This window comes from Oryx dammah, unplaced genomic scaffold (assembly GCF_014754425.2).
Source record: "Oryx dammah isolate SB20612 unplaced genomic scaffold, SCBI_Odam_1.1 HiC_scaffold_2, whole genome shotgun sequence".
Classification (NCBI taxonomy): Eukaryota; Metazoa; Chordata; class Mammalia; order Artiodactyla; family Bovidae; genus Oryx; species Oryx dammah.
In genome coordinates, this window is record NW_024070186.1 from 86,030,104 (window position 1) to 86,050,895 (window position 20,792).

Here is a 20,792-nt window from a genome sequence, read left to right on the forward strand (position 1 = left end):
TTCTACCTTCTGCTTCACGTCTTCTCCCTTTGGCTCCACCAGAAGGCGCAAGCAGCTCGTCCGGTGGGATGAAGAAGGGGGAGTGGTAGCCGGTTTGAAGGAAGAGGGAGAGGGAGGAGTAAGTGGGACAGGGCCCCTTAAAGGGGCGGGTCAATCCCGCCGGGCCCCGCCCCCTGGGGCGGCGCAGGCGCAGGCGGGCTCCAGGAACTCCGGCGGGAGGGCGGGCGCTCCTGGCTCTCGGGCCGGCGCGCTGGGCCGCAGCACCTGCGGGGGCCGGCGCAGGGCGCGGCGCCCGGCGGGCGGACCTCGACGCCCAGGAGCGAGGGCGGGGAGCCGGGACCGGGACTGGGGGCGGAGAGGGAGGGGACGCTACCCCGTAGCCCCCTCCCCCGGGGGACGGGGCGGAAGCAGCCGGGCGGGGGGCGGTGTGAGCGGGCGCCGAGGACAGCACCATCTGGAGGGGCGGGACCGCGCGGCCTCTGGGGGGCAGGCGAGTGCGTTGGGCAGTGCCGGCTGGGGGCCCCAGGCGGGGAGTCGTGCAGGAAGAGCGCGGCGGGCTCAGCCCAGGGCTGCCAGAGCAGCAGCCGCAGCGGGTCGGGGTTCTCAGCTGGGGCCCGCAGCAGCTCCGCGGGCTGAAGCTCGGCGTGGAGGAGCAGGGGGGCGTGGGTCCGGCGGTGCAGGAGGAGGGCGGGGTGGGCCCGGGGGTGCAGGAGCGGGGTGGCCGGGGCCACGAGCCCAGCCTGGGGGTGGTGTGGGGGCCGCCGGACGGCGCGGACTGGAGGCGCCCGCCGCCGTGGACTGGCTCCGCGGGCTGGCCGGTGGTGCAGGAGGAGGGGCTGGGGCCCCGCAAGCAGCACCAGGAGAAAGGGGAAGGCAGCCCCGCAGTGCAGGAGCGGGGGGAGGCCCGCACCGGGGTGCAGGAGCGGGGGGAGGGGAGCCCACGCCGGCTGCTGCAGCAGCCCGAGCAGCTGTCCGAGCTCGGGGAGGGCTCTTGGGAGCGCAGAGACGAGCTCGAAAGTTCTGGGGAGCAGTACTGGGAGAGCTGCGGGCACCTCAGACGGGAGGCGGTGGTCCTGGGAGCGGTCCCGGCCCGTCGCAAGAGACTCGAACTGCTGGGGAGGGCCCGGCCAGTGGGGCCCCGGGGGCCTGAGGGGGAGGGACGTCTGGGGGTGCAGGAAGCGAATTGGCTGCCTGGGGTACAGGAGGGACAGGTGGTGCGGGCTGTCCAGGAAACATACCTGGACGGGAAGGGGTCCCAGGAGGGGGAGGGGCCCCCTGAGGGGCACAGGATCCGGAGGCGCAGGCGGAGGAGGAGGTGGTAACCCACGGGCCGGCTGCTCAGCACCAAGGCCGGGCCGGGCCGGGATCGAGGTGAGCGCAGAATGTAGGGGCTTGGGGAGAGGGGAGCAGAAGAGCACCGCGAACCTGGGGGCGTTGGAAACCACTGCCCGGTAGCAAGCAGAGTCCTGCTGGGTCCTTTTCTGCCACCTCGGCTGGGACATCATAGAAGCAGTGTCTGCAGTGAGCCAGTGGAAGGCAGCAGGTAAGGAAGCCTAGTTCTGTTCTCAGTTGGAATTGATGTGTTTGGAAGGAGGGGGCTGTAGTTATCTCAGGAGAGCGTGGTCTCCGAACTGCCTTTTTTTCATTCCCCGTGTTTAAACCTGGAGAGGACCCAAGCAGTGCAGTTTTCAATGGCAAGGCAGGGCCCCTCCCCCCAGCACTGTTTGTGCCAACTGGAGTGATGGGACATTTCCTTAGAGTCTAGACTGGTGGTGAGACTGTCTGGGTGACTGCCAGGCCTGGGCAGAAGGAAGAGAGTGGTAGCCCTAGGGTGAGGTTGCAGAGGAAGTAATCAGCCCCCCCTCCCCCAGCCAACTACCGGTGGAGGTAGGGGTACCTCATGCCCTAGCTGGGGTGGTGCAGTCAGCACAGGCTGCCTCACGTCCTCAAATCACATTCCAAAAAAGGGAAGGGGCAGCATCGCAAGGACAGGACCTTATCTTGTAACTGTAGCCACATGAGCTGAGATGAGTGTGGCAACCAGTGACTTGGGCACGAGCCTGACCTCCCGCCACACCTTCTTGTCACATTTGATTAATAGTGAGGGCCCAGAGCCGAGGATAAATAGTGGGCAGGAGGGTGGAGAGCCACTGGTGAGGCCCTGTCTCCGTGTGGGCTCTCAGGACTGCAGTCTGAAACTGAGGGAGAGGAGGGGTATCTGCATTGCTGGACTCTGGGCATCCTGGGTGGCCCAGACCTCAGCCCCGCCCCAAGGAGGTGGACAGATGAGCAGCTGAGCTGTGGCATCATGAGTTCTGTACCAGTCAGGGCCAGCTTCTAGCCCGGCTTAGAGGTAGGGCTTGCAGAGGTGGGGGCTAAATTTGGCTTCCTTTTGACTCTCTCATGGTCTGGGTGCCAGGCTGTTCATTCCTGCCCCATAGGGACTTGGTGGTTCATCTGTGGGCCTCATCCTCTTAGGGATGTTCATCTCTTACCTGGCACTGTGTGGGTTCTTGCTTCTCTAGCCCTCAGGCGGAGGTGGGTGCAAAATTGCTGCCTATCTCAGTACCGGCGCCAAGACCCATCTCTGCCCCAGCCCAGGGAGTGGCTCTGAGTCAGATGGCCCCCAGAACCCCTGTCCCAACCGGACTGGGTGGAGATAGTCCTTTTCTGTCAGGCATGGGGAGTGGTGGTGGCATCTTCGGCAGGCAGCTGCTGGGACTCCGCTGGAGGAGCCGGTTAGCCTGCTCCCCATGCAAACCCAGACTTGACTGTCAGCTTCATCCCACGCCTGCCTGTCATCCTGCCACCACAAACACTCAGGCACCGGAAGTTCAGCTGCTGTGTCCAAGGAGTCTGGCTCTTTTGGGATGGCCAGACTGGTTCTGGCTCTCTGGCTTCAGTGGAGAGAATTGTTCTCAACACAGACGCACAAGCGCACACCTTTACCCTTTTTCAGGTTGATTCTTGAATTTGTGGTAGATGAAGAGAAAGGGGACTTTGGCAGGTCTGGGTTTAAACCATTTACTAGCTGAGTAACCCTCTGAGGCAAGGTCATGTCTCTGGGCTTCAGTTTCCTCCTCTATGAGGTGGACTGCTGTTTTCCCGACAGCGTCCTCAGTGCAGAGGCCTCAGACCCTTTGCCAGCCTAGCGTCCACCTTCCTAGGAGCCATGGGAGTGGACATTAGGTAAGGAGGGGTTGGCGCTCCCAGACCTTTTCCTGTGTCCCCGAAGTCCGTGATTATTCCCCTGCCCTGTGTTTTATTCTGGAAGATGAAGTGCTTTTTCGTTTTTAATAACAGCTTTATTGAGGAACATATTGGAACATATTTAAAACATAATTTAATAAGTTTTAACATTTGTATATACCTGTAAAACTACCACCACAATCAAGATAACGAATATACCCATTATTTTCAAACTACCCCCCGCAAAGTTTTTTGTGCCCCTTGGTAATCCATTCATCCTATCCCTCCTTTGCCATCCCCCTTCCCTAGGTAACAGTGGTCTGCTTTCTGTCACTACACATTAGTTCACATTACCTAAAATTTATGTAAATGGAATCATACAGTATTTTTGTTTGTTTTGGCCTGGCTTTCTTTAAGTCAGCATAATTATTTTGAGATTCATCCATGTTCTTGTGTGTATCAATTGCTTATTCCTTTTTATTGCTGAGTAGTATTCCTTTGTATGTGCATACCACAGTCTCTTTATCCATTAACCTCCTGATGGGTTGTTTTCAGTTTTTGGTTATTACAGTAAAACTGTTAAGAACATTTGTATAAGTATTTGTATGGACACATACTTTTATTTCTCTTGGATAAATCCTTAGGACTGGAATAGTTGGAGCATATGGTAGATGTACATTTCATTTTTTAACAGAGTGCCAGACTGCTTTCCACAGTGGTTGTACCGTTTTACATCCCCACCAACTGTATGAAAGTTCTAGTTTGCTACTTTGTCAGCATTTGTCAGTCTCTTTAAATTTAGACACACTAATAGGTCTATAATGGTATCTCGTTTTGGTTTTAATTTGTGTTTATGTAATGACTGATGTTGAGCATCTTTTCATGTGCTTATTTGCCATCTGTTTATCTTTGGTGATGTGTCTGTTCAAATTGTTTACCCATTTTTTAATTGTGTGGGTTTTTTTTCCATTCTCAGTTTTGGGCGTTCTTTTCTTTCTGGATTCAAGCCTTTTATGGGATATATGATTTGAAAATATTTTCTTCCAGGCTTTGGTTTGCATTTTGATTCTCCTAACTGTGTCTTTCAAAGAGCCAAAGTTTTAAATTTTAATGAACTTCAATTTACCAATGTGTTCTCTTATGGATTTTGCTTGTGGTGTCTTAAGAACTCTGCCTAACCAAAAGCACGATGGTTTTCTCCTATAACTTTTATAGTTACGGATTTTACATTTAGGTCTATGGTCTATTTGGGTTTAATTCTTGGGTTAGTATATGGTGCCGGGTGTTCAGTTTTTTGCATGTGGAGTTCCAGTTGTTCACCAGAATTTTTTGAATAGACTTGTTTCTCCATGGAGTTGTCTTTGTACCTTTATTGAAAATCAGTTGTGTATGTGTAGATATGATTGTGAATTTTGTTTTGTTCCATTGATCTAACTTTTCTATCTTTATCCCAGGACCACATTATCTTGATCACTAGATTTTATTATAAGTCTTGAAATCACGGAAAGATCTTGAACTTTGTTCTTCCTTTTCAGAACTGCTGTAGTTATTCTGGGTTTGTTGCACATTTGTATTTTAGAACCATTTGTTAATTTCTACAAAATAGCCTTCTGGAATTGCATTGACTCTATAGACCAATTTGGGGAGAATTGATATCTTAGCAATATTGAACCTGACCCATGCACAATGTGTACCTCAGTATTTATTTATATTTTTGAGTTTCACCAATGTTTTGTAGTTTACAGTGTACAAACCTTTTAAATCTTTTGTCAGATGTATCCTTAAGTACTGCATATTTTTGATGTTGTTATAAATGGCATTTTTAATGGAATTTAGCATTTTGTTTAAAAATATACCTACCTTAACTGTGGTGAAATATACACAACAGAAAATTTACCATGTTAACCATTTTTAAGTGTATAGTTCAGTAGGGTTAGGTACATTTATGTTGTTGGGCAACCGTTGCTCTCATCCATCTCCAGAACTTTTTTTTATCTTGCAGAACTGAAACTCTGTACCTATTAATCAACCCCTGTATTCCTCTTTCTACCTCAGCCCCTGGCAATCGCATTCTACTTTCTGTCCCTATGAATTTGACTGCTAAATACCTCATACAGTATTTGTCCTTTTGTGACTGGCTTTTTTGACTTATCATAATGTTTTCAAGGTTAATCCATGTTGTAGCATGTGTCAGAATTTTTTTCTTTTAAGGCTGAATAGTCATCCACTGTATGACTATATTACATTTCATTTATTCATCAATCAATGATTGTTACGACCTTTTGCTATTGCCAACAATGTTGGTGTAAGATGGTGTTGTTTTTTAAATTCAGTTTTTAACTTCTGAATATTATATACTCATATCCTCCCACCTTGCTAAGCAGACTTGTTCCGGTAGCTTTTTTGTAGCTTCCATTGGATTTCAGACAGACTGTCATGTCATCTGCTAGCACAGGCAGTTTTACTTCTTCCTTTCTGATCTTTATGTCTGTTATTTCTTTTTCTTGCCCGATTGCACTGGCTAATCCTCTGGTATAATATTAAGTGGAAGATTGGATATATTGTTCCTGACCTTCAGGGGAGAGTGTTCAGTATTTCATCATTATGAATAGTTTAAGTTCATGTATGATCTTTATCAGTTTGAAGTAGCTCCCTTCTATTCTTATTTTACTGGGCTTTTTAATAGAAAATCCATAGAAATGGATGTTGGATTTTGTCAAATGTCTTTTTCTGTGTTTATCAAAATGATCATAGGGTTTTCTTTTTTAGTAAATGTATGGAATTGTCATGCAGTAATTTTTTTCAAATACTAAATCAACCTTGCATTCCTGAGACAAGCTCCATTGGCTCAGGATGATTATTCTTTCTGTTGCTGAATTCTGTTTTCTAAAGAATTTGTGAAGATTTTTTGCATCTATTTTTATGAGGTTAGTTTTCTTTCCTTGTAATGTCTGCAGGATTCATGATATACATCTCTAATTTATTATAGTCTGCCTTCAAGTGATGGTAAGAACCATAAAATAGTACATTTTCACTTTTTCTTTCCTTTATGCAATTATTATCAGAAATTTTATTTACGCATGTGACATCCCCCATGCAGCAATGGTAAAATTTTTGTTTAAACAGTTAATTTATCTTTTAAAGTATTTTGAACAGTAAGAAAAATACGTTAAGTATTTAACCATGTAGTTGCCGTTTCCGATGCTCTTCATTTCTTTGCATAAATCTATGTTTCTATACTGGAGAAGGAAGTGTCAACCCAATCCAGTATTCTCGGCTGAGAAATCCCGTGGATAGAGGAGCCTGGTGGGCAACAGTCCATGGGGTTGCACAGAGTTGAACACGACTGAGAAACTTTCACACACACACGTTTCTATACGGTATTATTTTTCTTCTGTCTGAAGGATTTCTTTTAACATTTATTGTAGTGCAGGTCTGCTGGTATTGAATTCTTTCAGCTTTTATATATTTAAACAGCTTATTTAGCCTTTATTTTGAAAAGATATTTCCAGTGGAATAGAATTCTCAATCGCTAGTTTTAATGACACAGTGCCTCTGTCCTCTCATTTCCATTGTTTTCTGCAAGAAATTTGTTGTCATCTTTGTTCCCTGTATGTAGCATGTCTTTCTTGCCTTTCCCAACTACTTTTTGAGATGTTATCACTGACTGAGCAATTTGGTTATGATGTGCAATGATATAGTTTTCTTCTTGTGTCTTGTGTTTGAGTCACTGTTCTGTAGCCTGGAAACTCAACTATAGGGCTGACTTCCTCTTTTCCTGTCTCCTGGGTATCACTGGTCTTTGTATCTTGATATACGGTGTCTTCAAAACCGTTTTGTATATTTTGTCCATTTTTCTGTTGTTTCTGTCAGGAGGAGAAGTCTGATCTATATTGTTCTGTCTTGGCCAAAGATGGGGATTTTACTTTAATTCTCTCATTACCACCCTCTACTCTTCCCATTTTCAATCCATCCCTTCTGGATGTATCTCATTTTTCGTCAGTCTGTGCCATTCATTGTTTATGGTATGATGTAGTAAACCGTGACTTTTCCTTTCCTGCACACTTTTTTGTTTTTCTTGGAGTTGACTTTTCTTGTTTGCTTAGTTTTCTATGTACCTTGCCGGAGAAGGCGATGGCACCCCACTCCAGTACTTTTGCCTGGAAAATCCCACGGACAGAGGAGCCTGGTGGGCTGCAGTCCATGGGGTCGCTGAGAGTCGGACACGACTGAGCGACTTCACTTTCACTTTTCCCTTTCATGCATTGGAGAAGGAAATGGCAACCCACTCCAGTGTTCTTGCCTGGAGAATCCTAGGGACCGGGGAGCCTGGTGGGCTGCCGTCTATGGGGTTGCACAGAGTCAGACATGACTGAAGCGACTTAGCAGCAGCAGCAGCTATGTACCTTTTAGTTAGACTCTCCACTAGCTGTCTAAATTTCTCAGGATGTCAGTTCTGTTAAGAATTCTATCAAATTCATCTTTCTGATGAAGTCTCTTTCAGACCTTGTGCTCTGACAGCGTGGATTAATTGCTCTCTATCCCTGATGCTTAGCTGTCCTCCTCGGCTCTCCCTTTCAGTATCCTGGGCATTTCCATCACTGCCTTTCTGTGTTGCATTTCCCATTTCCTATCTTCCCCTTTGTTGGTTTATTCTCTAGTTTGGTAGAGCACATCGTTCAATAGCTTCCCAAGAGGAGGGTGAAAGAGTGGTAGATTATTCTGAGACCTTGCCAGTCTGATACTCAAGTCACTTAATTACTGAATATAGAGATCTAGGCTGGAAATGGGCTTCCCTGATAGCTCAGTTGGTAAAGAATCTGCCTGCAATGCAGGAGACCCCGGTTCGATTCCTGGGTTGGGAAGATCTGCTGCAAAAGGGATAGGCTACCCACTCCAGTATTCTTGGGCTTCCCTTGTGCTCAGCTGGTAAAGAATCCGCCTGAAATTTGGGAGACCTGGGTTCGATTCCTGGGTTGGGAAGATCCTCTGGAGAAGGGAAAGGCTACCCACTCCAGTATTCTGGCCTGAAGAATTCCATGGATTGTATAGTCCATGGGGTCGCATACAGTCCATGGGGTCACAAAGAGTTGGACACGACTTTCACTTTCAGGCTGGCAGTTGCTCTGGAATCTTAAAAACATTGCTGTTAAGTTCCAGAGTTAACACTGATGTCTAAAGTCATTCCCAATCCTTGTTTTGTCCCCTTGCCCAGAAGTTTATAGTGTCTTTTTTTCACCTCCAATATTCTTTAATTATGTAGCTTTGGTGTGGACTTTTGCTCTCCATTGTGGCAATTCCCTGTACTTTTTCCTCCATCCCTTCTGTTGTGATTTTAGCAATTTTGATAGCAGAAAATGTCTGTTGATGTTATTTTATCCCATGGCATGGATGAGATAGACAGAAAACTACTAAATTCACCTTAAGTTTTAATAGACATATTGGAAGAATGGGTTAGGATTTTTGGCTAGGGAAGTATCCATATTTCACTAAAAACAAAAAACACCTTTTTTTTTTTAAAGGACTTAATTTGCTAACATTTTAAGACTCAGATTTTTTTTTAATTAGAAAAATTAAGAGAAATGTGTGAATCTAAGGAAGAAATTTTCAGAATGAATTTCTTTGAAATTTAGTAGAATGGTTTTTCCATCGACTGACATTAATAGGATTTAGTGGTAAGAATTATCATCGGAATAGTAAGTAGTCCCGTAAACTGGTTCTCATGGCCATGATGAGAAGGGCCTTCTGAGAGTGGTCAGGGTCAGTGGGGGAGAATATTTAAAAACACGGCTGTTCTGGCCAGGACCAATGAATAGCACAATTACAGGCTTTCTCCAGAGCAGCAGTTCTCAACCCCAGTCTGGATTCATCTGAAGAGACTTAACGACATGGTGCCTAAATCTCACTTAGACCAAGTTTAGAATCTCAGTGGGTGGGACCCATACATTGACACTTTCCTACCCACCAGGTGATTTTTTAATACACAGCTAGTGCAGAGACCCACTGCTCCAGAGTTTAGCAGAGACCCTTGCTTCTCAGAGTGTAGACTAAGGACCAGCACATTATCACTGGGAGCTTGTTACAAATGCAGAACTTAGGCCCTACCCCATATCTGTGGAATCTGAATCTGCATTTTAACAAGAATCCTCAGGTGATCTGTATGGGCATTAACGTTTGAAATAGTACCTCAATTATTTATTCAACAAATAGATGTGCAAATAGATCTGTTGAACAAATTTATAAGCACCTACTGCCAGGGCAAGACTGCTGGGAGAGGTGGTGATGGGTCTGTTGAATTTTTTATGTCTCCTGTCCTGTTTGTAATTTTTTATTCCCCTTGTTTAAAAAAAAAAATATCCTCTTCTTGTTTTGTATAAGACGACAAGATAAAACATCTTGTCTCTGTCAGGATATTAATGAGCATTTTCTGTCAGAAAATTTCTTCTCTTGTGTAGTCTGTTTCTTCTCAGCTCTTTTTTTCTGTGTTTTTCTTTCTTCCATGTTAGAGGCTTTGCTTGGGTGTCTGAAAATTTGTTTGTCGTCTGCTCTTGACTACAAGCACTGGGTGGTCTTGTTGACCGGGCCTCTTCGTATGATGACTTGGCTGGACAGTTTGAGGGGGGCTCCAGGGTTGGTTTCTTTGTATCTTTCTTGCCTGATCAGGGTCCGGGGAAAGGATACCCCTGTCTTCTGGTAGGAGATGGAGGCCTGGCTCCTGGTTGCTGGAGGGAAGGGAGAAGGGGAACTAGAATCACCACGTCTGTGTGTGCTCTCCTTTTTAGGGCCACGGCACCCGGCTCTCAGCCAAGCCTGCTGTGCCAGTCATGGACCGGCAGTTTACCTCTGAAGGAAAGCCCCGACTTTGCTGGGTGGTACCAGGGCAGCCACCCAGTGGCTTTGTACTGGGGAGGGAGTCCAGAGGGGTCTTACTGCTTCTTAAACAGCTTTTAACTAATCCTGTGTATTTTTAGCACTTCTCTCTGTCTCCTGTTCTTCTTCTAGAGGTTTCTGGGGCTGCTCGTTCCCAGGTCTTCTGAGGATTCTGTGGGAGGCAGGCAGGCACTTTTCACCCTGAGATTGGGGATTTTCTTAGGTTGGCTCTCCGTAGCCACTGGTTCATCTGCTTTCTGGCTTCTAAAGCTTTGTTGTGGTTTTTCTCCTCTACTCCTCTTCCTGTCCTTAGGGACTTTTGCCATTTAGAAAGTTTCTCTTTTGACAGTTGCCACCTCAGTAGGGTTTTGGGAAGAAGTGGAATTACGTGCATGTGTGCCATGTGTCTTTTCCTGAAACCTCTGTCCTTTCTTTAAACTTCCTCCCAGGATCCATGAATTCATTCAGTTAAATATAAACAAATAGGATTCCAGTCCTGCCCTCCATGAGCCCCAGCCCTCAAACCAAGCTGTTTCGTGTCTGGTTGTATATGGACTGAGTTCTGGTTCACCTGTTACTCCCTGCACAACCCTGGTCATGTCTCCAGAGCCTCAGTTTCCTCATCTGTAAAACCAGGATAATGTAGGGTAGTAAGGGGGAAGGTTATTCAGGCAATAAAAAATAAAAGCTTTTAGTAAAGAACTTGCACACAGTGTCTTTTTGAGGACCCAGGTTGTGACTTCTCTGTCATACTCCCCCAAACCTAGCACAGGGTGAGCACATAATGGGTATGTGGTGAGTGACTGAAGGAGGCGGGTGTTGAGAAGTTTGGTCTGGGCCCTCCTTCGGCACCTCTAGGTTCTGGGAGCCACAGGCTTCTGCTGGAGGTGAGAACTCCAGGTTCTCCCTGTCTCTGCCTGTCGCCTGGATGCTGTGACTCCCACTGAGGCAGGTTCTCCTCCCAGGCCCCTGACCTTGGCCAGGCTGCCCCTTCATGGCTAGAAGGGAATCACCGTTGGCTCTGAACTGTTGATCTCCCCTGACTCGTAGGGATCCATTCCCTATGACAGCTTCTAAGGCTCCTGAGACCTGGCATGGTCCTTCCTCTCAGGGTCTCAGTTTCTTTATGGCTAAAATAGGTGGGATTTAAGCTACTTTAAAATATTTTGTAGTCCCTGACATTTCTCTCACTCCCACCTTCGGACTCTCCTCTCCCAGTTCAGCAGTCCAGCCTGCGCTGGATATTCCTAGTTCCTAGGGTTCTGGTGTAGACATGGTCCCAGGGGGATGAGCAGTCCTGCTCTCACAGTAAATGCTCTCCAGTTCACAGCTCTGGCTTCATTCCCCACCCCACCTCCAGGCCCCAACAATAGGCCCCTTCAGCTCTAGGCTCTTGCTGAGGGGCTGGGGGTGGGGTGAGGCCCGAGCGGGACCAGCCCTGGAAGAGCTCTGGGAGTGGCTGGCTGCTGGGAGCCGGACTCATCCTTCATCTCTTCCCAGGAGCCTGTACTTCTGGGTCTTGGTGCCGTGATGATGCTTGGGCCAGAGGGTGCTGAGAGGCAGCTTGCTGCAGTGCCCTGCATCCCAGCCCTGGCACTCAGGCGTGTGTGGTGCGTGTGTGCAAGAGACCCAGACAGCTGCTGGAATTCACCCACTGACACACACGGGTGGTGTTTATATGCGGGGGAGGGATGCCTCAGGAATGTATCAGGACTCTCTGTGTCCTCTCTCCTGGTGTCATGGTTGGCACACCAGTCTTCAACTGAGGGAGCATGAAACAGCTACAAAATACGTTTAAGACCAAATTGATAGATATGGGGAGGTGTTGGGCTCAGCCTGGGTCTGTGTTGTGCTGTTTAGTCAGCTTCTTCCCTTTGCTTTCTGGAAGTTACACTTCCTTCTCTGTTGGAGTCAAAGGAGATGAGGCATAGGAGGGTCTCTGGACCTGGTGTGTGTGCCCCGGCTTCCACGCCCTGCGTTCCCACCCTCTCGCTCCCTTGTCCCTGTCCTTTCTCTCTCTTTGAGGCTGGGATGCCTGACAAACCAGACCTCCTTCCCGTCAGTCAACCCTGTGGTGTCCTGTACCCCAGCTCTCCCTCCCTCAGCATCTCCGTCCAGTCTGATGAGAAGGCAGTCTTCAGTCAAAACTCCCCCTCTGTCTTGAGGGACAGCTGTGCTCTCCCCCGGGGCTGAAATAGCTCTGTGGGAGCAAAGTAGCTTAGTAGTTCTGGGACAGGGGTAACTGTAACGAGATTGGTAGCCCACAGAGTTACTTGGTTTTCTGGATTAGAAATAATGATGGAGGGTAGGGGTTGTGGGGGGCGGGGAGCAGAGCAAAGCCAGAGCCATCAAGGGCAACCAGGCTTATTCCTGATATTCACTGGACGTAAGGTGGCACCAGCTCAGTGGAATAGAGACAGGTCCATCACAAAGGCTTGAGGTCCTTTTCAGCGAACTCTCTTGACCATCTGTGCCTTGCCAGATTCTTCCTTCAGGGTGACATATAAACAGATGGTTATTTTACAATGTACAAGTCACAAGAGAGGTACATATGTAGGGCTCCCTCAATATAATTTTATATTAATACAGAGTGGTACAGAAACAGTGACCCTTAAAGGATCAGAACATGATGGATAATTACACATTTTTTTTTCCATTCTCTTGACTGTTTTCCACATGTGCTATTGTGTGATATACCACTTTGGTTTCAAATATACTTTAACAAGATAACATCAGAAGCATTGTAAAAAAAAAAAAATAACCATTTGGGAATAGGAAATAGGAATTTACAAAGGAAGTGATGTTTTAGCTGGGTCTTGAGGGATGTGTAGGAGTTCTTGATGTAGACAGTAAATCGCAAAGCTTAGCGCAAAGACATTAAGCCAGGAAAGGCTATTTGATTTGGTTGGAATATGGAGACATTTGAAGGAAATGATAAAAGGGGTGGAGGTGGACAAATATACGAGAGGTGGATTGTGAAGGGCCTTGTAGTTGGCTCAGTGAGGAGTTACAGAAGGATGTAAGCAGGAAAGGAACTTCAGACCTGTGTTCAGATGACAGTGTAACTGTAGGGAATTGTGTACCAGGCGCTTGCCAAGTGTGCTACTCGGGACCTCACTGAGTGTGCACTTGATGCAGGAGGCACTGTTTATTTCCATTTTACAGATAAGGAAATTGAGGCTTAGAGGTTGTCATTTGCCCAAATGATTAGAAAGTGATACAACCAAGACTTCAGTTCAGGTTCTTTCTGACTCTCGTCCCAGTGAGATTGATGGGAGGAAGAATGAGGAGGCAGAGAGCAGATTTTATGGTCTGCCCCATGGGGGAGTAGGGAGTTGTGGTCGGGGAGCCCAGGGTGAGGTTTCCAGCTTAGGTGGCTGGCATTAGCTTATGCCATTTTCAGTCCGGAGACAGGAGCACACACTTGGTTTGAGGTGGAGGAGGCTGAGCTCAGTGTGGACACGTGTGGTACCCCTGCATCCCCCTGGCAGAGCCAGCTGGACATGTCTGGAAACACAGGTCTAGAGCTTCAGGAGCTCAGGAATGCACATGGGGCTAATCGGAGCCCTGGGAGGAGAGGAGGTGACCCCCAACCGCCACCCCCCAGGTACAGAGAGAAGGAAGGGAGAGTTTCAAAGTCTTAGGAAATAACCAGCAGTTAAAGGAGAAGGGTGAAGAACCTTCAGGGTTAGTTAGCCTCAAGGCCTGTGCGCCCAGCAGTGCTGGCAAATATGCCTCAGCCTTGACTGTCCCAGGACCTCAGCTGCCAAGCTCCCCTGGAAGGGAGAGAGTCGCTGTGTCCTGGAGATGGAGAGGGTGTGGACAGCCATGGTGTGTGTCTGAATCACCCTCTTCTCTCCCTTGGCCTGTGGCCAGCCTCCTCCCAGACCAGTGTGATTTCAGACCTGGGATGACCTGAAGGAGTGAGGTTTCCTGATGCAGTTCCTCTGGGATGAAGTCCCATGGGGAACCAGCCTGGCCCTGGTCCAGAAGCTTAGGCCCTGCACACAGAGGGGTGAGTTGAAGTTGACTGGGCTTGGTGGAGCTAGCATGTGGAGGCAAGATAATCCTCAGGTCGGAAGAAGAGCCATAACCTACCCCCCGCCCCCCCCCCCCCACACTTTCTCCTCTCCTATATGTTATCTTCCCTCCAGGGCCTGGAGAAGAGGAAAGGCAGAGGTGGGAGAGGGCTGGCCTGGAGGTGGGGTTGGCATATATTCCCGAGAATACGGTAGATTGTTTTGGAAAAATCCTCTGGCCGGAAATTACATGTCAAGTCTGCTCCTCAGTGTGGATTTGTCACTCCACTGATGCTGTAGGAGAGCCTGGGGGAGGGGAAGGGAGGGGAGAGCAGAGGCAGGCTGGTTCCTGGCCATCACTGGCTCCCTTTGGAGATAAGGGGCCAAGTTACTGATCACGGGGTGTACCTGTGGGGTGGATTCCCCAAACCCGAGAGGCAGTTTGGATCTTGTGGATGTCTTGTAACAGAATGGCAGTAGGAGGCAAGAGATTTAGGAAGGGAAGAGGCAGAGAGAAAGCAGGAAGGGGCAATGGTTTAGATCGGACCCTTTATCCAACCTGGAGAAGGGATGCATGGGCATCTTTTTCAACCTCTCTCTCTCCACAGTCTCCTGAGTTTGGGTTCCTGCTGCTGTTCCCAAAACCAGTTTCCGCCTTCTGGAGCTCTGGAGACCTGCAGTAGGAGCAGAGGAGCTTCTGCCTAGAATAAGCACCCTGCCTGGTAGGGTCGCTTCCCTGATGGCTCAGCGGTAAAGAATCTGCCTGCAATGCAGGAGACCCCGTTCAATCAATCTCTGGGTCAGAAAGATCCCCTGGAGAAGGGAATGGCAACCCACTCCAGTATTCTTGCTTGGAGAATCTCACGGACAGAGAAGCCTGGTGGGCTACCATCCATGGGGGCACAAAGAGTTGGACACAACTGAGTGACTAACAACACGTACCCTGGCAGGGTCATCCCCTGTACCAACATGCTTCACGGTGGAGAAGGAACTTTTGAAGACAGTGAGCCTTATGGGAACTCACTTGGTGCCCACCTGGGGTCTCTTTCCTCAGTCTTGAAGTGGTGTGTGTTGATGCCTCCTCCTCTGCCCCAACCCCCAGAGGGGTGAGGGTGCCTTGAGCTCAGCCCTAAATAGCTGGTGCTGAGGAGTCAGTGGATGCTTCACATGCCATCGTAATGAGAGGGTGTGCATGTGGCACCTTGGGGCCCTCCGGGCTAGAGGGAGAGGGAGCCTCTGCAGTGGGCCTTCCTCCATTGGCAGTGTCCTCATTGCGGCACTGCGGAGACTGCCCGCTGGACTCATGTTGGAGCAGCTTCTCCAGCATGAAGTGTGGGTACTTGCACTCTTCTGAGGCCAGAGAGGTCAGCCCCAGCATTCTCCGCAGCCCTGAAGGCTCTGAGCTCCCTGGCGCTGGGCCAGCACAGTCTTGGGGTGGGGTCGGGGAGGGACGGCGGCAGGGAGAAGTCAAGGCCGAGAGACGGAGGCGGGGGCTGCGGTGGCCTGCGGTCTCCTTCCCTGTGCGGATGCCGGGGGCGTGGCTTCCATAGCCGGCGAGGAGTGGGCTGGGCAGGTTAGCTGGGAGTGCGGAGCGGCAGTGCGGAGCCGCGGCGGTGTACTGCGGAGCCTGCCAAGTGGGCGCATTCTTGCAGCCAGGTAGAAGCTGGGCTGGAAGGAGAGGTTTCAGGCCCCAAGGTCTGGAGGGAGGGGTCTCTGGTTGAGTCAGGATAGGGACTCTTGGATGGACTCCCCGCCTTATCATGGAGTATGGGGGCCCTTGAATTCCCAGGACCTGACCGGTGGCTCTGAGGTCCTGGAGGCGGCCAGGGGCTGAGGGGAGCTGTGGGTCTGTGGTCAGTAAAGGTGCGGACCCCCACCTGGCTCTCTGGGTCGGGGCGGGAGGGCAGCTGGTGGCGCTGCTCTGCGGAGAGGTGGCTCCTTGGAATGGAGGCTGGGCACGGGATTGGGGGAAGGGCAGCCGCAGGCACAGCGGGAGAGGCCGCTAACCAACCCGCTCTGCTCGGGCTGCAGGTGGCAGATGTGGGGCGCATGTGGGGCAGGGGACCCGGCCTTCCCCTGGCTGAGGCGCTATAACGGCCCCTGCCCTCCTTCTGAAGGATGTCGGAGGCCCGGCCCCTCAGGACGCAGGGCAGTGACGCTGCCGGTGCGCTGGAGCTGCGGGGGGCTGCGGGAGGGCTCTGCTCCCCTCTCTGGCCCGAAAGCCGGGAGTTTGGATTTCATGGGGGAGAGATCGGCATATCAGCGCCTGACTGGGGCCGAGGAGGAACCGCAGGTAAAGGGGCAGCCAGATAGCCGGGACCCCGTCGTCTACTGGTGAGCTAAGGGCAGCCTGTCAGGAGTGAGGGGTATCTTTGCTTTTGGGCCCCAGGACAGATCCTGGGGGCTAGGAGGCCGGGTGAAGAAGGGTGGTGTGTTTGTATGTGGGGTAGGATGGAGAAAGTCAATAGTGGTGAATTCCTGTTGCTGACATCTGCTTCAGTGTCTCTGAGTCCTTAGCACCCAATTAAGCTGCCCTTTGGGCTTGCCTTAGTGCTGCATGGGAATACTGGAAGCACTGCCAGGATATGGATTTAGTCTTACACGGACACAGAGTCCGTGTGCCTGGACATTCCCTTTTACTGGCTTTATGAATCTGCATATTAAGCCAAATGTCCCTGTTTGCTTTGGAAAATATGATCAGGGTGTTTATGGGTCTGCCTCCCTTACCCTTGGAGATCAAGCACTTTCTCTCTTGGCCAATAGAGGGCAGTCACTGACAGGACAAAGCTGGGGAAGAAGGGTGCTGTTTTCCAAGGCTGGGAGAAAGGGGTCCAGTGCTGGTCTGAGCTCTGACCCCTGACCACACTTTGCTTTTCTTCACAGTCTCCTATAGCTGGATTGCTGAGCAAGTTGTTGAGGCTTGTTCTTACCTGACTTGCAAGGGGAGAATCAGGTCTGGGGTTCCAGTGAGTTTGGGACACATCTTTCTGGGTGGTTGTAATTTTCAATTCGGCCCTTCCAATCCAGTAGTTCCCCCAACTTTCGACAGAGGGAGTGATCCTGCTTAAATTGTCCCCTTTAAGTCAGGTGCCTGGGTCTCCTTCAGAGTGGTGCTTGGTGGGAGGAAGGTAATAGGTTTCTCTGTGCTGTGGGCATTGTGTGCCAGAGTTTAGGGGAAAGTTAGCTCTAGTGTGACTACGACCTGACCTCCTCTTGTCCATTTGCTGTGATTCCATTCTAAGACTGGTGATTCAGTGGGACCCAGGAGAGGCTGCACCTGGATGGCATCATAAGTGTTGAGTAGTGGGGGATGAGAGGGGGATGGAAAAGAGGGACTGATTGCTGGGGGTGTCCCATTCCCCTCCCCCCACCTTGGGTCCGATCAGGAAATGTCTGTGCCTTCAAGCACCTCCTTGCCAGGAAGGTCAAGCACTGAGAGAGAGGCCCTAGAAAGAGCCTGGGATGCTGACTCCCCAAAACTCTCACCCCAGCTGCCTATTCCACCAGCCAGCTGGGGCTCCCAGAACTGGTGGCCAGCTGGAGAGGGACAAGAGAGCAGTGTGCAAGAAACAGGGGCTCCCTGGGCATGGCTGAGGGTGGGGGCTGAGGGAGCCTGAGAGAACTTCCTGCAGCTGTCAGGTGTGTCTGGGGGCTGTAGTGAGGGGGGTGTAAGAGCAGCTGGCATCCTTGAGGAGGGCCAGAGGGATCAATTGTCAGCTCTAGGAACATGGGGGGCCCAGGGGGGTTGATGGAGTGACGCAGTTCCCTCTAGCTGGGGCTGTTGTCTCTGTATGTAGGTGCTCTTCAGGAGACATCTTATAGCCTGGAATCCTATAGTTTTGGGGTGAGCCATCACAGGTTTTAGGGGCTTATTTGTTTTGAGGGGGCTTTGGATCTTGGCCAGCTGGTCTGGGGAGGCGGCATCCTGGGTGATACGCGCGTAGCAGACAAGGGAACCCCAGGGGAGGGGGTGGAGATTCCTCACCGTCCTCCCCCACCCCCACCCACCCTTGGCTGGACTGCCCCACTCTGGCAGGCTGCCAGACTCCTATTTCCGTCGGGCACCAGGGTAACAGGGCCACATTAGGGCCTGAGCCAGGAGACGCCCAGCCAAGGCTGGGGCTGGGAGATGGGGGAGGGTCTCTGAAGGATCTGCATGCAAGGTCCAGGATTGACTTTCTGGGGTCCAGGCCCCCTCACTAGCCCTCAGAGCCCCGACACAAGCACATATGGGGGCCTCTTTGTATATTGCTGCTTGATTGACATGGCCCCCACCCTAAAATCCCAGGAGTTGTCTGTGACTATGGGGGCTGGGGTGGAAGCCAGAGACAGGGGGCCTTGTGTATGTGGAGGTGGGGGGGGCCAGCGCGGGTGGCTGGGAGGAAGAGTCCCCCCATTCCCGCCGCCGCCTTGGCAGTGATTCAGAAAGGTCCTTTTTCAGCCAGTGTCAGAGCTGCTCAGCTGGGGAGGGAGGGAGGCGGAGGGAGGGCGGGCAGTCGGGTGGGGGAGCTCGGGAGTAGGGCTGAGCTGTGACCACTGCACTGGAGAGAAGACAGAGAGACAGGACCGAGGACCCAGGCTACAGCCACCCCAGAGAAGAACTAACTTGCTCCTGCCAGGCTGGCCAGCTGTGGAAGCAGCTGTAGAGTAGAGCAAAGGGGACCACCCTATTTTTCTGCTGTATTCACCACTCCTGGTGTGGGCTCTGGGGGGCCTCTGGGGCAGACCTCTGGCTAATCTCCCTTCTGGGCAGTACCTGCAGTCCAGGAGCTGAGACCACTGCTCCCCATCCCCCCCACTTCTCGGGCCAGAGCCCCGGTGACCTGGTCAGGGTGGGTCCGCCTCCGTGGAGATGCCAGCAGCTCGTCGGTTCCCGGGCCTCGAGCTCTCGTTCCCTCTTCTAGCCAGACTCCGGCGGAGACTGTACACAGTGAGTGGGGGCCGGGGGCGGGAGTGGACAGCCGGGACTGCATCAGCTCGTCAGATACAGCCCTGCACTGCGGGCCAGTGAGCAGGACGGCGCGGGCTCGAGGGGCTCAGGGCTTCTCTGCTCCAGCGGCTGCGTTCTTGGTGATGAGTGTATCAGAAAAGTGTTGTGTGGGAAGTGTGTGTGCCAGCCACGAGAGCTACACGTGTCAGACACAGATGTGTAGACTGGGCTGTGCTGGGGGAAGCAAAGACACAGGCTGGTGGTGGGGTGTCGGGGGGAGGACTTGTCCAGGGTCACCCTGGGCTGGGTGGTAGAGCCAGGGCTGGGACCCTGGCTGCGTTCTTCTCTTCCCCGGGATCCCAGTGTTCTCTCTCGTCTTCCCACACATGCCCCCCCCACGCAGAGCAACCCTGTTCCCAGGGTTGGGGAGCAGGGAGATTTGTTAGCTGGTGTTTCAGGAAAAAGGAACAGGCCAGACTGTGCTTTCTCAGAGACTTCTTCAGCGGAGGGGCCCCTGGGTCTCCCCCAGCCCTGACCACACAGGGCAGCTCTTTGAGCTGTTCTCAGGAGTGGCTGCCTCCTGCCCCCAGGAGCGTAGGGTTGCAGGGCCTGGAGCACTGCGACTTGGGGACTGGGGAGGACGCGATGGGGGTCTTCAGACCACCTGCTCTGGTGGCCAGCCTCGTCTTAGGCTGAGCTGTGCAGGAGGTGGGATCACTCTGCTCCAGGGACCAGGTGGTGATGATGGAGGCACAAGCTGGCCTCCTCTGGCCACTCCACAGAGAGACACTGCCTGGGTTAGTGATTTTCACAAGGCTCCTTTGGGGTTTTCTTCTGGAAAAAAGTGGTGCCCTGTTCTCTTAAGTCCATACCCCCTTATTTGTAGTGGATGGCTTTGTTGAGGATAAGTGAGTTAATCAGCTAAGTGCTTAGACCTGTGCCCAGCATCTGGTTAACTGTAGTTGAAGTGTTAGTTATTTTTACTTTTCTTAAATAAAATTAATAGAAATACAACCTGTTTATTCTGTGTGTAGGAGCATGCGCCTATGTGTATAGTCAATCAACATAATGCCTCCTGTAATATAAAGGAAAACTGAAAGGAAGTCAGTTGTAACATCTCATATATTCTACTGTGTGAGTGCAACGGGACAATTATGAAGCAGTCAGATGCTAAGACCACAGGTAGAGCCTGCATGGAGACAAAGATGTTGTCAGGCAAGTGCTGACTGAGAGGAGACATTTGAAATAGTAAGGACAGGCTGTCTGCAGTGACCTCTTTCTGAATGGTGGACAACTTCTCAGCTCCAAACAAAGCAAAAGGCCAGTTTCTCCTCAGTTTAAACAGCAGTTCCATTCTAGGAAAATTCAGTCTATATTAAAATTGCAAAAACATTTTCTTGTTCGTGTGTGAAACGGAATTTGATTCTCTGTTCAGATGATTATAAGTTTTCACCTGCATAAATTAGGTTGTATGGGATTTGGGACAGTATGAGAATCCCAGCCACCCATTCACTGCCACTAGCGGTCCCCAACATATTGACAGCCAGACATGTTCTCGAAGGGGCCTACCCAGCCCTCCTGAGAACCATGCGGGTAAACAGTTAGGGCTTACAGTTTGGAAACCCCCTTCTGGGCCGCCGCCTTGGTGGAGGAGCCAGGGTTTGAACTGAGGGCGTCTCGTTTCTGTCCGTGGCTCTTTGTACTGCCCAGGGCTGCCTGGGAAAGTCTGAGCTCCTGGCACTGGGCTGGCAGCTCCGCTGGGAACTGTGGGGGCAGGAGGCTTG

General features: G+C 50.8%; 1 protein-coding gene across 21 annotated transcripts in view; it reads left to right on the top strand.

Annotated features, from left to right (window-relative positions):
- The first annotated feature begins 238 nt into the window (after positions 1-238).
- TNK2 (tyrosine kinase non receptor 2) overlaps positions 239-20,792 on the top strand; it is a 40,842-nt gene continuing 20,288 nt past the window's right edge. For 4 of the 21 annotated variants that reach the window (XM_040249349.1, XM_040249279.1, XM_040249377.1 and 1 more), the window contains exon 1: positions 9,446-19,008. In XM_040249349.1, the coding sequence (XP_040105283.1) occupies positions 18,931-19,008 (78 nt within the window). In that variant the 5' untranslated portion in view covers positions 9,446-18,930. Of the gene's footprint in view, positions 1,544-8,763; positions 19,009-20,792 lie in introns of those variants that run through there. The other 17 variants (XM_040249320.1, XM_040249305.1, XM_040249410.1 and 14 more) reach the window with 12 other exon arrangements.